General features: G+C 44.1%; 1 protein-coding gene and 2 pseudogenes across 1 annotated transcript; 2 read left to right on the plus strand and 1 right to left on the minus strand.

Annotated features, from left to right (window-relative positions):
• Positions 1 to 8,967: 8,967 nt before the first annotated feature.
• On the plus strand, positions 8,968 to 9,580 carry LOC147457282 (uncharacterized; annotated as a pseudogene).
• A 119-nt stretch (positions 9,581 to 9,699) lies between these two features.
• Positions 9,700 to 10,945, minus strand: LOC147457283 (PHD finger-like domain-containing protein 5A pseudogene; annotated as a pseudogene).
• An 838-nt stretch (positions 10,946 to 11,783) lies between these two features.
• LOC147457284 (uncharacterized) lies at positions 11,784 to 12,329 on the plus strand. The gene is made up of 2 exons (XM_086513298.1): positions 11,784 to 11,944; positions 12,044 to 12,329. The coding sequence occupies exons 1-2, from the start codon at positions 11,784 to 11,786 to the stop codon at positions 12,327 to 12,329; spliced, it is 447 nt and encodes a 148-aa protein (XP_086369424.1).
• Positions 12,330 to 12,547: the final 218 nt, after the last annotated feature.

Here is a 12,547-nt window from a genome sequence, read left to right on the forward strand (position 1 = left end):
ATACTTTCCTCGAGTAATCATCTATAAATGTCATAAAGTAAGAAGCTCCCCCTAGAGATAGGTTAGGCATAGGTCCACACAAATCACTATGAACAAGTGCCAACTGTGTATCTTTTCTACTGCTTCTATGCTTATGTGGCTGCTGTGTTTGCTTACCATACAGACAATGTTCACAGAATTCAAAATCATTAAATGAAAAGCCAAGCAAATAACCAGAATGAGACAAGATTTCCATTCCCTTCTTGGACATATGTCCTAACCGGCTATGCCACAAAGAAACGTTCGGCTGCTCGGTTACATTGATTACATTTTTAGAGACATTTGATACATAAATCATGTAAAGTCCTCCAGACTTTACTCCATGTGCTATTGTCATAGAACCCTTGGATATCTTCCACATGTTCTGTCCAAAAGTGGTGACGTAGCCAGCATCATCAAGTAAACCTGTGCTGATCAAGCTCTTTGTAATTGCGGGAACATGTCTCACATTCTTCAGCATGAAAGAAGAGCCATTCTGAAACTTCAATTGAACATCTCCAACACCTAAGATCTCACATGTTTGCCCATTGTCTAGCCGAACATGATCTTTAGTGGTCACATAAGAGGTAAACCACTCCTTGTTTGGAGACACATGAAGTGATGCCCCTGAGTCTATAATCCAGTCACTCAGTGCATTTCCATCAGATGCTGTAAGAAGAGCTGAGTCCATTGTATTCTTCAAGAAGTAGATGTCTCCTGACACTAGACTGTCATCCTCTGCAATAGTGTTTGTCACATTTATTTCTTGAATCTTCACTGAGGACTTGTTCTTCTCACCATGGTCTTCAGCTTTCTCTTTGCCTTTTTCTGCTTTCCATTCTCTGCAGTCTCTTTTCATGTGACCCTTCTTTCTACAATGGTAGCATTCTATGTCACTCTTGCCTTTAGCACTGCGGGACTTGCTACGAGACTGATTCCTCTTTCCACCTTTGTACTTTTCTTTGGTCCTTCCCCTGACAACTAAGGCTGTTCCTTTGCCTTTGTCCATTGTCTTTCTATTGGTTTCTTCAGTAAGCAGACTTCCTTCTACACCTGCTATGTTCAAACCATCTGGAGGTGCAGAATTACTCAAAGCTATGCAAAAAGTTTCCCAACTTTCCGGCAATGTGATCAACAGGAACATAGCTCTAACAGATTCATCAAACTTGACACCTTGAGCTGACAACTGACTGTAGATTGTGTTGAATTCATTCAGATGATTGGACATAGGTGTCCCTTCTTTCATCTTCAAGTCAACAAGCTTCTTAAGCCAGTATACCTCTGAAGCTACACTCTGCTTCTCATAAAGATCACTCAGCTTTAACCATGCTTGATAAGCCTACATCTCGTCTGCTACATTGAAGTAAACGCTTTCTGCCAAAGTCAGCATAATGGTAGAAAGTGTCAATTCATCCATTTCGCTCCATTCATCTTCGTCCATATCTTCTAGTTTTATCCCCTTGAGCTTTATAGGTTTTATCTCCTTCTTTTGTACCAAAATGTGCCAAATCTTCTTCTTCCACAATGGGAAATTGGTTCCATCCAGCTTCTTGATATTGTAAAGAGCAGTGTCCTGTGATCCAGCCATAGCTACGCTTCACAGTGGTTTACTTTCCTGGGAAAAATTCGGCAGAGTTTCCCCTGTAAACTGACCTCTGAACCAATATCAACCTGTCAAATGAACCAAGAAAGCTTCAGATTCTGCATAAATTTTGGCAGAGTCTCCTTTGTAAAATGGCTCTGGTGTACTCAAAAACAGACCAAAAAACAGCTCAAAAAACACTGTAAGCTGCGGGTAAACCTGTCCTGCACCTGTACTGTCTCTCACTGTCCTATCATTGTCCTGTAAGCATAGACTGTGACAATGCCTCAACGGAAGTAAAGCAAAGATGCAATCCCAACTGTCTAACTCACAGTCAATACATCCTAGCTGCGTATCTAAGGGTGCTCGAGGGATCGCTCCAAGACTTGTATCACCGAAAGGATCTCAACATTCAAGAATCCCCCAGGTCAATAAAACCTCACTCGACCCTCAACAAAGGCTGCAATAAATCTGACAGTACATAGACTTCCCACAAAGTCATACATCCACAAATTTCCCACTATATGCTGTAACTGCTGCGGCGGTTGTTTGCTGCGTGACTCACAACCAGCAAACCCTCAACAGACATACATCATCTCTGACAATACATCCCATGTGGAAGTACCTACAATGTCAGGATGAAATATGGAATATCAAGCAGCAAACACAAGCTACATGATGAACCAGTGGATGTCGCCTACAGTCTGTGTGTAGATGCGCCCGTGTCGTATGTGACACGCCTCCAAGAACTGTGAGCCGTCCTTCGATGTGTAGACAGCCACAAATCAACACTCTGGGAGTGTCGATATCCTCAGCACCTGCAGTCGTAGGCCGAAAACACCAAATTTGCAGAGTCGGATCTGCACTCGTCGAGACCACGTAGTCAAAAATGGCCTGCGCAGACCTTTGTCGAAGCCGAACGGTGGCCGAGATGACCTCATAATGAAATTCTGACAACACCAAGGCCTTCGGGCTGTCCCACGAGATTTGGAGCCGTGTCTTTGCCTGTCGAATTTCACTCCAATCTGAATTGGTGACTCTAGCCTCCTGTAGTTCTTCCCCGAGCCTCGATCTGAGCTCTGATACCAGTTGAAGGAGTACGAGCGAAAGTGCGACGCGAGAGAGAGTGCGAGAAGAAGAGCACGATGATATGGTGAACTCGCTCTATTGTAATGTGTAGAGCATAGTGAGTTATTATTAGGTTTTAACAAAAGAATATGTGTACATACCTGGCGGCCCACCCACTTACCTGGGCGACCACATTGGCCTTTATACCCCAACACTTTCTCCTTGAATCATTAAATTATCCTCTAGTTGAATCGCATTGGTGGTGACTGCTTCCCAAGTGGTGATACCTCTAATGACTAGGCCATTGTAGATATCCTCATGTCGTAATCCCCTAATGAATCTATCAAGCAATTGGTTATTGTTGAAGCACTCATTTGGATTACAACGAGAATTCAAATGCTTCAAGCGACTTATAAAGTCTCTCACCGACTCTCCTTCCTCTCGTTGGGCTTTCTGGAGCTGAGAGGCTATACCCCAAAGCACTCCCTCTTGTATATACTCTTTTAAGAACAATCTCCTAAGAGTAGGGTAATCGTTTTTTCTTCCACCCTTAGGGTTCTATACCAATCCCCAGCCTTTCCACTTAAGGTTAGGCTTAAATCATTTCTCTTATGTAGGTCATTGTGTTCTCCTAGAGAATCGCATATTTTTTCAAACACTTCGATATGCTTTCTCACATCCCCGTCTCCACTAAATTTTTGTGTGAGCTTGGCTATTTGTACTGCCTTACTTCTAGCCTTTCTATCAGGAGCGTTGCGCATATTCTCAGCAATAGATCGACCTATAGCTTGAGCAAATGTTGCCAAGTCACCTAAGTGAGCAGGAACCGTGGGTGAAGGCGCTCCAGAGACTACATGTGGAGTAGGTATTGGCATTGGGCTTGGCGCATAGGAAGCCCTTGGGTTCCACGTTGGGTACGATGTTGTGCCATGTGGTGGTCCATAGTTCATATGAGTGGCCCTAGGCATAACAGACGTCAGATGTGACATGCTAATGCTAGCCGGTATAGTCCCATGGAAATAAGAACTTGTGTATTGTGGTTGTGGAGCATAGGTAGTTGAAACAATGGGAGGGGTAGGGACTACATGAGTACGTGGACCCATAGGTGCATACGATTGGTTCGCACTTGTAGGTACTATTGCAGGCATTGAGCTACCATGTAGAGGTGCTTTACTAACAAATGAGGTCCATGGCATGTTTCTTGGCATGCCCATCATTGGGGTAGGCATGGTAGCCGTGGTGTCATCAACGGAAAGATGAGCTAGACTTGGAAAAGTAAAACTATCACTTGTGGGCTTAGATTGCATTGAGACCCCTGGCAAAACAACATATGGGGGATCGATGGGACTCACTGGGGGAGTCTCCATTTGTGATAGAGTGGGTTGTTTCCCTTTGCCCGTGTCTAAAAATCGCATAGGACCCGTCGAAGGTATGTTTATTCCTCTATTTTGCCTCTCGGACTGGATAATCCTATGGATGACATTGCAGATCATGTGTTGTTGTTCCTCTAGACTAGTGGCACTAGATGTGGATTGTACAACTTCTAACCAACCCACATGGTATGTGTAGCCCATGTATAGGTCGGTCAAAGTCTCCGTGTGTAGGTCATATTCCCAATTTTCATTGAGAAATACCCCGTCCAAACTTGGTGTACTAGACGGTTGCCGTGAGGTGGATGCAATGTTGTGTCCCGTGTTTTGACTTTTAGTCACCGCTACCTTAGAGGTGACTTTGGAAGGTGGTAGCTCGGTAGGGCCCTCATTAAATGAGGTAGGTAGAATGTCCACGTGGACACTCTGAGGGATTGTGGGGTCTACAGGAGATGTGAATGGTGATTCTACTTCCCCACCCCCTTCGTTTACTTCACTAGCCGTAGGTTCAGAGTGCGTAGCTCTACTAAAAGTTTCCATCAAACAGCTAAAAATACTAGTTCTAGGTTGTTGGGCCCAGCTAGGTACAGTTTCATTTGTTTTCCCGGGGATTTGTGTAAGATGCTCTTCCATAATATCGTAGTCAGAGGAAGAGTTGCTAGACGCTATATTTGGGTCTTGGGTTACACTACCTTGGGTCCCCGCCGAGGGCGTAGACCCTAGCGTGGAAGGATAGTGAGTACCCCCATAAATCGAAGCACTAGCTAGTTGTTCGGACTCTAGCACATGACCAGAACGTAGATACATGTGTCTTTGGGTGCCCTACAAGTGTCGGGGCAAGTACCCTCAAAGGTTACTTGCTTTGTTTCGTGGGTGTTTTGCACCCCGTTTTCTACTTGATTTTTTCTTGTTTTTGATGTTTTTTAATGTTTGATTTTATTTTTTATTAAAGTGTGTGATAGCTCGAAACGAGCGTATCACTTAGAGGGTCGCTGTGTGCTTTACAACACAATTTTCGGGCATCTGACGCTCCGGTGGTCCTCAAAAATCAATTTTTAGCTACCTGTGAAGCTAAAATTCGTTTTTTTAAAAGGCGACTGAGGGCTAGGCTTGAGCGTGAGCTTGGGCTTGGGTTTGGGCTTGGGTCTGGGAGATAATCCCGATCCCGATCCTACCTTTAATTTTTTTTAAAAAAAAATTAATTTTTGATTTTTTAAAAAGGATAAGGCCGCTGCGGCCTACGCGAGAGCACACACACACTCTCTCTACCTACTTCTAACTAATACACCTACTCTTACACACTAACACACTCTATTAACTCTCACTAATCTACTTCCTACTTACTGTACACAGAAAACTAACTACTTTAATACAAAGAGAATAAACACAGAACCTTTGAAAACTCCATTAATAAAAAAAACACACAGTATAACACCAAATCCCTCTTTTCAACATACACACTCCTTCCTTACCTTTCCTACAATAGAAATTGCACCACGGAGAAGCACAGAGTGCTACTCGAGCTTGGTGTATGGCATTCCCCGGCAACGGCATCAAAAATGTGCGCGTATGTCGCACGTGTCAATGCAAGGAACTTGCCAATACACCGTGTACGAGCCACAAATGGCTCCAAACACACAACAAGCCTAAACTAGTAAGCTCAAGAAGGCGATGGTGTGTCACTCACCGCTCTACGCTTGCTTCGTGGTGGATTCCTCGCCGCGATGAAGAAGAAGCTACAGTCGTGCCGTGCTTCACTGCCTTCCTACCTTCGTAATGCTCGATCTCCCACATACTCCCTCTCTCTCCCTCTCTCATTCTCTCTCTCTCTCTCACACACACAAAGAGATGAAGAAGAAGAAGAAGGAGATGGAGCAAGAGCACTCTTCAATTGCACAAATGAGAGAATGAGTGAATTTTAGGTTTAGTTGACTTATATATGAGCTCGTCCATTTCAAACTTGGGCGCCCATACTTAGCCAACTAATCCCTTGAATGTTCCAGTTAGAGTGCGCCTCTCATCGGCGATCACTCTTACCCTTTTTCTATTGGACCGACAAGCCGGTACCTGACTCTACCAAATAAATAATACAATGCCCGCCGTAGGTTAGAACGTCCGTCGTAGGTGATAGGGTGTTCGTGAACCATGAGGGTTAACAGTGTGTGTGTGTGTGTGTGTGTGTGTGTGTGCGTGCGCGAGAGAGAGAGAGAGAGAGAGAGAGAGAGAGAGAGAGAGAGAGAGAGATTTTGAGTGTGCCTCCTATTTTTTGTGATCAATAGTTCTTTGTAGGTATGGTTACACATGTTCATTTATTAAACAGTCATTGTTATGTTAATTTTCTCATAAGCTTGAGTAGATAGTGAGCTAAATCTAATTGCGTTTCTTTTAGCTACAAAATGTGTAGTGATGAGTCTACTTCTCAATGTATATAGAAAATTAGGGTAGAAGATTTGACCTTCACACAAAAGCATGAGCTTTAGAGAATCAAATTTTTGGACATAGGTACTAGCCTTTGAAGATCAAGGAGCATATACCTCTTTTGATATGAGGCTACCTAGCCTTTAAATCAAAGGCATATATACCTCTTTGTGTGGTAGTTATGAGGCTACCTGACCTATAAATCAAAGGGTATGACATGTGAATTCTTGCACATGTCTACTTTTCAAATGATGCATCATCCTTGAGCTTTATTCATGTGGTCATATACTACCTTTATCTCATGTTTTGTTTGGTGTACACTTGTGGCAGGTACAAAAGAGGGAAGAATTTTATGTTGATTTCATGTATTTCAAGGAGCTCAAAAGGCAACACAGAATTTGATATTGTATTTGTTGGGAAGGCAATCTCTTCATTAGATAGGAGATGTACCGATGTCAAAGAACTTTGTATAAACTCTTTCTTGGCTCCAACCTATAAAGATAGAAAAAGGGATTATACATCCACAGCTCATTGCCTTATGTCTCATCTATGAAAGAAGGCCAACCCTCATGTAAGGCCTAGAGGTAGTATTTGCAAAAATCTCATCATGGATTGGTAATTTGAGTTTGACTTAGACCTAGGAATTTGCCAACAACAAACATATTGCGGTGTCTCATGCAGCTGTGCTTCTTTCTCATTTTGTGAACCACAAAACAAGCATCTTCTTTCTATTGTGGTAAGGTGCGTGTCTCTGTCGTCCTTATAAATGTCACCATTGCTAGCAAAAATATGTTTTTTTTAAACTTAAATATAGATCAATTGAACAACTTAGTTCACAAAGATGAAAGATGCGACTCCTTTCCATTTTGGATTATTGTTTGGAAAAATCTAGTAGATGTGTAGAAGGACATAATTTGTTTGCGGCAAATTTCAATCTGCTCAAGTCAAGGTGGTAAGGAAATCTTGCTAGCTTGATGAGGGAAAGGGTTGCATCGCATTGACATCCCATTTTTTGTAGATGATAGAGACTTGCCAAACCAAGAACTATCATGTATGTCCACTAGGAAGAGCGCTAATAAGTGAGAGAAGATACTTAGATCTCTCTCTCTCTCTCTCTCTCTCTCTCTTAAAAAAAGAAAAGAGAAGCAATATCACTATCACCAACTATTTTCATCATATACAAAACATCTTTACAATAAAATGTTGAGCTTGGAGAATCTCCAAGAAAAAGTCTTTTCACTTTCAAGGACCAAAGCTAACTAGGTCTACTTTGATCTTTGACTTATCTTTCTTCTCTTTCACTTCACCTTGCACACTCTCCCACTTAAGTTTTAGTCCTCATGAAAACGAAGCCAACATGTGAGCACAACCAAACTACCTTGTAGGATCTTCTCTCTCTCTCTCTCTCTCTCTCTCTCTCTCTCTCTCTCTCTCTCACACACACACACACACACACACACACACACACACACACACATACACAAAAGTCTTTTCACTTTCAGGAACCAAAGCTGAGACCAAAGCTGACTAGCTCTACTTTGATCTTTGAGTTATCTTTCTTCTCTTTCACTTCACCTTGCGCACTCTCCCACTTAAGTTTTAGTCCTCATGAAAACCAAGCCAACATGTGAGCACAACCAAACTACCTTGTAGGATCTTCTCTCTCTCTCTCTCTCTCTCTCTCTCTCTCTCTCTCTCACACACACACACACACACACACACACACACACACACACACACAAAACTCTCTAAAAAAGCCTACGTCTCTTTCAATTTTTAGATTTCAAGTCCGCTAAAATATAGTGCTAAGAGCCGATTGAAAACTCAAAACAACCAATTGAAGGGAGGGAAAGAAGGATAGAATCCGGTTTGAAAATTAAAGAGAATAGAGTTTACTTGTAAAAAATGCCGTTATTTTGAGAAATTTCCTCTATTAATGTTTGTGAAATTGATTTTTCCGGGAGCACTGTCGGAAGCATGTGAACCGGTGCTTTCTTTCTCTCTCTCTCTCTCTCTCTCTCTCTCTCTCTCTCTCTCTCTCTCTCTCTCTCTCTCTCTCTCTCTCTCTACACACACTGATCATACACCAAGCTGGCATTTGTCCAAAAATGATTTGCGGGAAAAAACCAGCAGCAGTACCACAAAGTGAAACTTACTTTAGCAGTGCTACATTCTAGAGAGGCACCTACCTAGGATTAATTAAGCTAATTCTCTAGTATCTTAACATCCCCATCATCAATCTCTATTTGCAAATCCTTGGGATCCTTCCCATCCACGGAGCAACCCATGACAGAAACGCAATGCCGAGAATTTCATGTACTGTGCCATCGAGTTCCTTTGCTAGTGAATGGGGACGCATCACACGGGAAATCTTGATCACATCATCAAGAGAAATGTTACCATTGTGCTTGATGTTCTTAAATTTATAAGGAGAAGGAAGAGGAATTTGTAGATTGGAAACCAGCTAAGAGCTCATGGGGCACACTAGCATGGAGCAAAACCTTGTCGCCAATGCTAGGACTGAGGGGCAAGCAGAAGAAGAAGAAAAGCGCAATCAAGTGCTGCAGTGGCTTGCATGGTCAGATTAATAGGAGGAATTTTGACAAGGCAATTATGAGAGTATCCATTGGCCAGCAATCATGATGAGCACCTACAATATAACAATGTCATAAATGCAAATGATGGCATCTCTACTGTTTCTGTCAGTCGGCTTCATCATTGTGGTGTTAATTATGCATTAAATGGTAAGGAATCTGACTGTCAAAGCTCTCCCTCTTCAAGATTAGGAAGAGAGATAATTGCTGCACAAAAATCATAGCGGTTTAACAAGGCCCTTACCACTAATCATGAGCAGCTCCAATTGTCTTCAGAGGCTATGTTCACACTAGAGCATAGGTGCCCACCACAACAGTACTCGTTCTTCAGCAAAGATTACAACACGTTTAGCTACCATTTCAGTCCCGCGAGGAGCAGCAGCTGCAACAATGCATTCATCTTCTTCCTATCGCGCTCGGGCTCCTTTAGGGCTTTGATCACAAGGGCAGTGGCGCTAATTTCTCCCCTACTTCTAGTCTTGCTCTAGTTCAGCGTCACTATTGAGGGAGCCACCCGTAAACTCTACTAGACGGTAGAAATGAAGCTGAGTGATGTATGTTTTTCACCCACGATGAAGATGCGATGTTGATAAAGAAAGGGTAGCAAGAATACGAGGAGGTGGTTTTTGCTCGTTTAACAGGGGTCTCTTCATTGGTGCCCAAGATCGAGCCTCTGGGTCTGTCGCACAAGAAGGTAGGAGAGGACATCGCCAAGGAGACTGCCAAGGACTAGAAGGGCCTGCGCATTATTGTCAAGCTCACTGTCCAGAATCGTCAAGCCAAGGTCGATGTCGTCCCTTCCACTATCCGAGAGGGATCCAATTTGGACGGCATCTCTTCTGGTTTCCTCTCCTTTCTTTTTGCTCCTTCTACTTCTGCTCCCGCAACCCTTCGTTGCCCTCACTCACTTGACGATCTCTCTCTCTCTCTCTCTCTCTCTCTCTCTCTCTCTCTCACACACACACACACACACACACACACACACACTGTCTCGCTCTCTCTCTCTCTCTCTCTAGAAAGAAAAACCTTTTCTAAAATGATTGTGCAACATCCAACAACAATAGGAGATAACTTAACATCAATATAGTATGTCTATCTGAACGGGTGTAAACCTCACAATTAAAAAGTGTCATTCTTTGTACTCTTAAATATGCAAGAACATTCCATCATAGCACACAATAAGCATGACACATTTCAGTTGTATGTATACAACACCCCCCAACCTCATAAGGCATGACAAAGAAAAAGGTTGCGAGAGTGCACTGATCTTTTTTTTTTTTGAAACCATTCTTCTTATGTTCATAGAACAAATCAGTTTTGGCACTGCCAAGGTTCACAATTTTGGGGCAACCATCTCTATCCTTCTCCTGCTGGGTGCACTCTTTGCAGTAGCAAGCATCAAAAATGCCGGCACCTCTGAAGATGATGCAACGCCCTTGGAAGGAGCCATAATGCACTCATCACACACTCAAACCAGAGTACAGGGGTGCACGTATGAATCGAAAATCACGCACTAACTCCAATGTCTGCTATTGAGAGAGGAGGGGAAGGATGGAGGCAGTAGTTTGCCTGTGGGGTTCAGGGTATTTGAGGAAGTTCTATGAAGAGCACTCAAAAATTAAGTTTTCTTTGTGAGAAAGGACCTAAGGGTGAGGTCACAAATAGGGGACATTGTAGAGATGGTTGGGCTCTACGAATAAAAAGTAATGGTGGGACTTGGACAGCACAGCGCCCCTACGGCTAGACATTCCCGGGCTTCCCCTTCACGCGCTTCAGTGATGGCCGCTTGCTCATCGACCCTTGGGTAGGTTTCCATCCCACATCTCATAGAGTCACCCTACAGCGATGCCCGGTTGCTTGCAACACATTATCAAATCAGGATGATGCTTTGCCATGGCTGTTCGTGAGTGCTCGCTTGCCCCGCGTGTGCTGAGAGAGAGAGAGAGAGAGAGAGAGAGAGAGAGAGAGAGAGAGAGAGAGAGAGAGAGAATCCATCACTTGCATTTTGCACCCTTAGGACTAAGTAACACCCATATTTAAGAGGGGGAGGCAATGAGATCAAAGGCGAAGAAGCTCACATGTGAAAGTAGAGGAGATCGCAGCCACAACCTTCAAATCAAAAACTAAACCTGGACGGGCACTAACCTGGACAACATGGGAAATGCATATCACCTCACAATATAAGGCCATAAAAACAACTAGGCATACATGATGCGCGCGTGGGTGAGGTGGTTAGCCTATGCAATGCTAGCCTGGAGTGCAAGGCCACCGGTTCAAAACCCAACAGCACACCTTGTTTTTCCGGCTAGTCGAGTTTATTGTGACTCATTTTTTGTGCGACCATGTTTAGTGCGCCTTGAGATCCCGCCCCTCAACCCGGACCGTCGATCCCATTACTCCACCCCGCATTTAATATGGATGGCCGTGTTTAGTGTGGCTCGAGATCCCGCCCCTCAACCCGAACCGTCGATCTCATTACTCCACCCCGCATTTAATATGGGTGTCACTTAGTGCCGAGGATTCTACACCTCTAGCAAGGTATTCCGACGCGCGGTCTTTGAGAGAGAGAGAGAGAGAGAGAGAGAGAGAGAGAGAGAGAGAGAGAGAGAGAGAGAGAGAGAGAGAGAGAGAGAGAGAGAGAGAGAGAGAGAGAGAGAATCCATCACTTGCATTTTGCACCTCTAGCAAGGTATTCACTAGGTCAGTAGCGTTTGAGTCTATCGTAGTACTGCAATGGAGAGCTCTTCTTATGTGGGTAGCAACAAGGATCTGGCACTGCTGCTTCTTGCCATGCTTTTGAACACAGTAGTATCTATGAAGAGGATGCCGGAGAAGAGAGAGAGCCAGCTTTTGGCCTGCAGTGGCCCTTGGAGTTGGCCTCACCAGACACTCAGGCATGCCAGGAAGATAGCTATAACCCAGCAATGGTAGACCCGTATGAATTCCTTGTGAGACAAAGCACGGTAAGTTCTTCTCAAGAGGACGTTTTGCAGCGCATTCGTGGCTGGGAAGAGAAGAGGGCGCCTCCTTTGTGTCCATCGTAGGCAGATCAACCCCTTTCTAGGCTCTGTGGCACCTCTAGCAGCGGGTGGGGACAAGGGCCACTATGGTGGCAAGGGCAGCGGTGGTCATGATGAGCATGGTGGTCAAGGTGGCAAAGGCAGCTATGGTGGCAAGGGTGGCTATAACAACGGCCATGGAGGGGACCAGGGAAAGGGCCATGGTGGAAGCTACGATAAGGGGCATGGCGGTTATGGTGGCCATCGCCCGCATGCCTAGCACTAGCATCACCTATAAGCATTGGCTAGGGTTGCGTGTTGAGTAGATATCTCTCTCTCTCTCTCTCTCTCTCTCTCTCTCTCTCTCTAGCATAGCAATGTCTGCTCTCTCACAATGCAAGTTTAATGTTTTATCATGTCAACATAGGGTTCCCTTATGCTGCACAACACTTGAAATTGGTGTTTAACACTAGAATGGTAACAGGACACTTTTGTGTC

This window comes from Adiantum capillus-veneris, chromosome 5, assembly GCF_014529385.1.
Source record: "Adiantum capillus-veneris isolate H3 chromosome 5, ASM1452938v2, whole genome shotgun sequence".
In the NCBI taxonomy this organism is placed as follows: Eukaryota; Viridiplantae; Streptophyta; class Polypodiopsida; order Polypodiales; family Pteridaceae; genus Adiantum; species Adiantum capillus-veneris.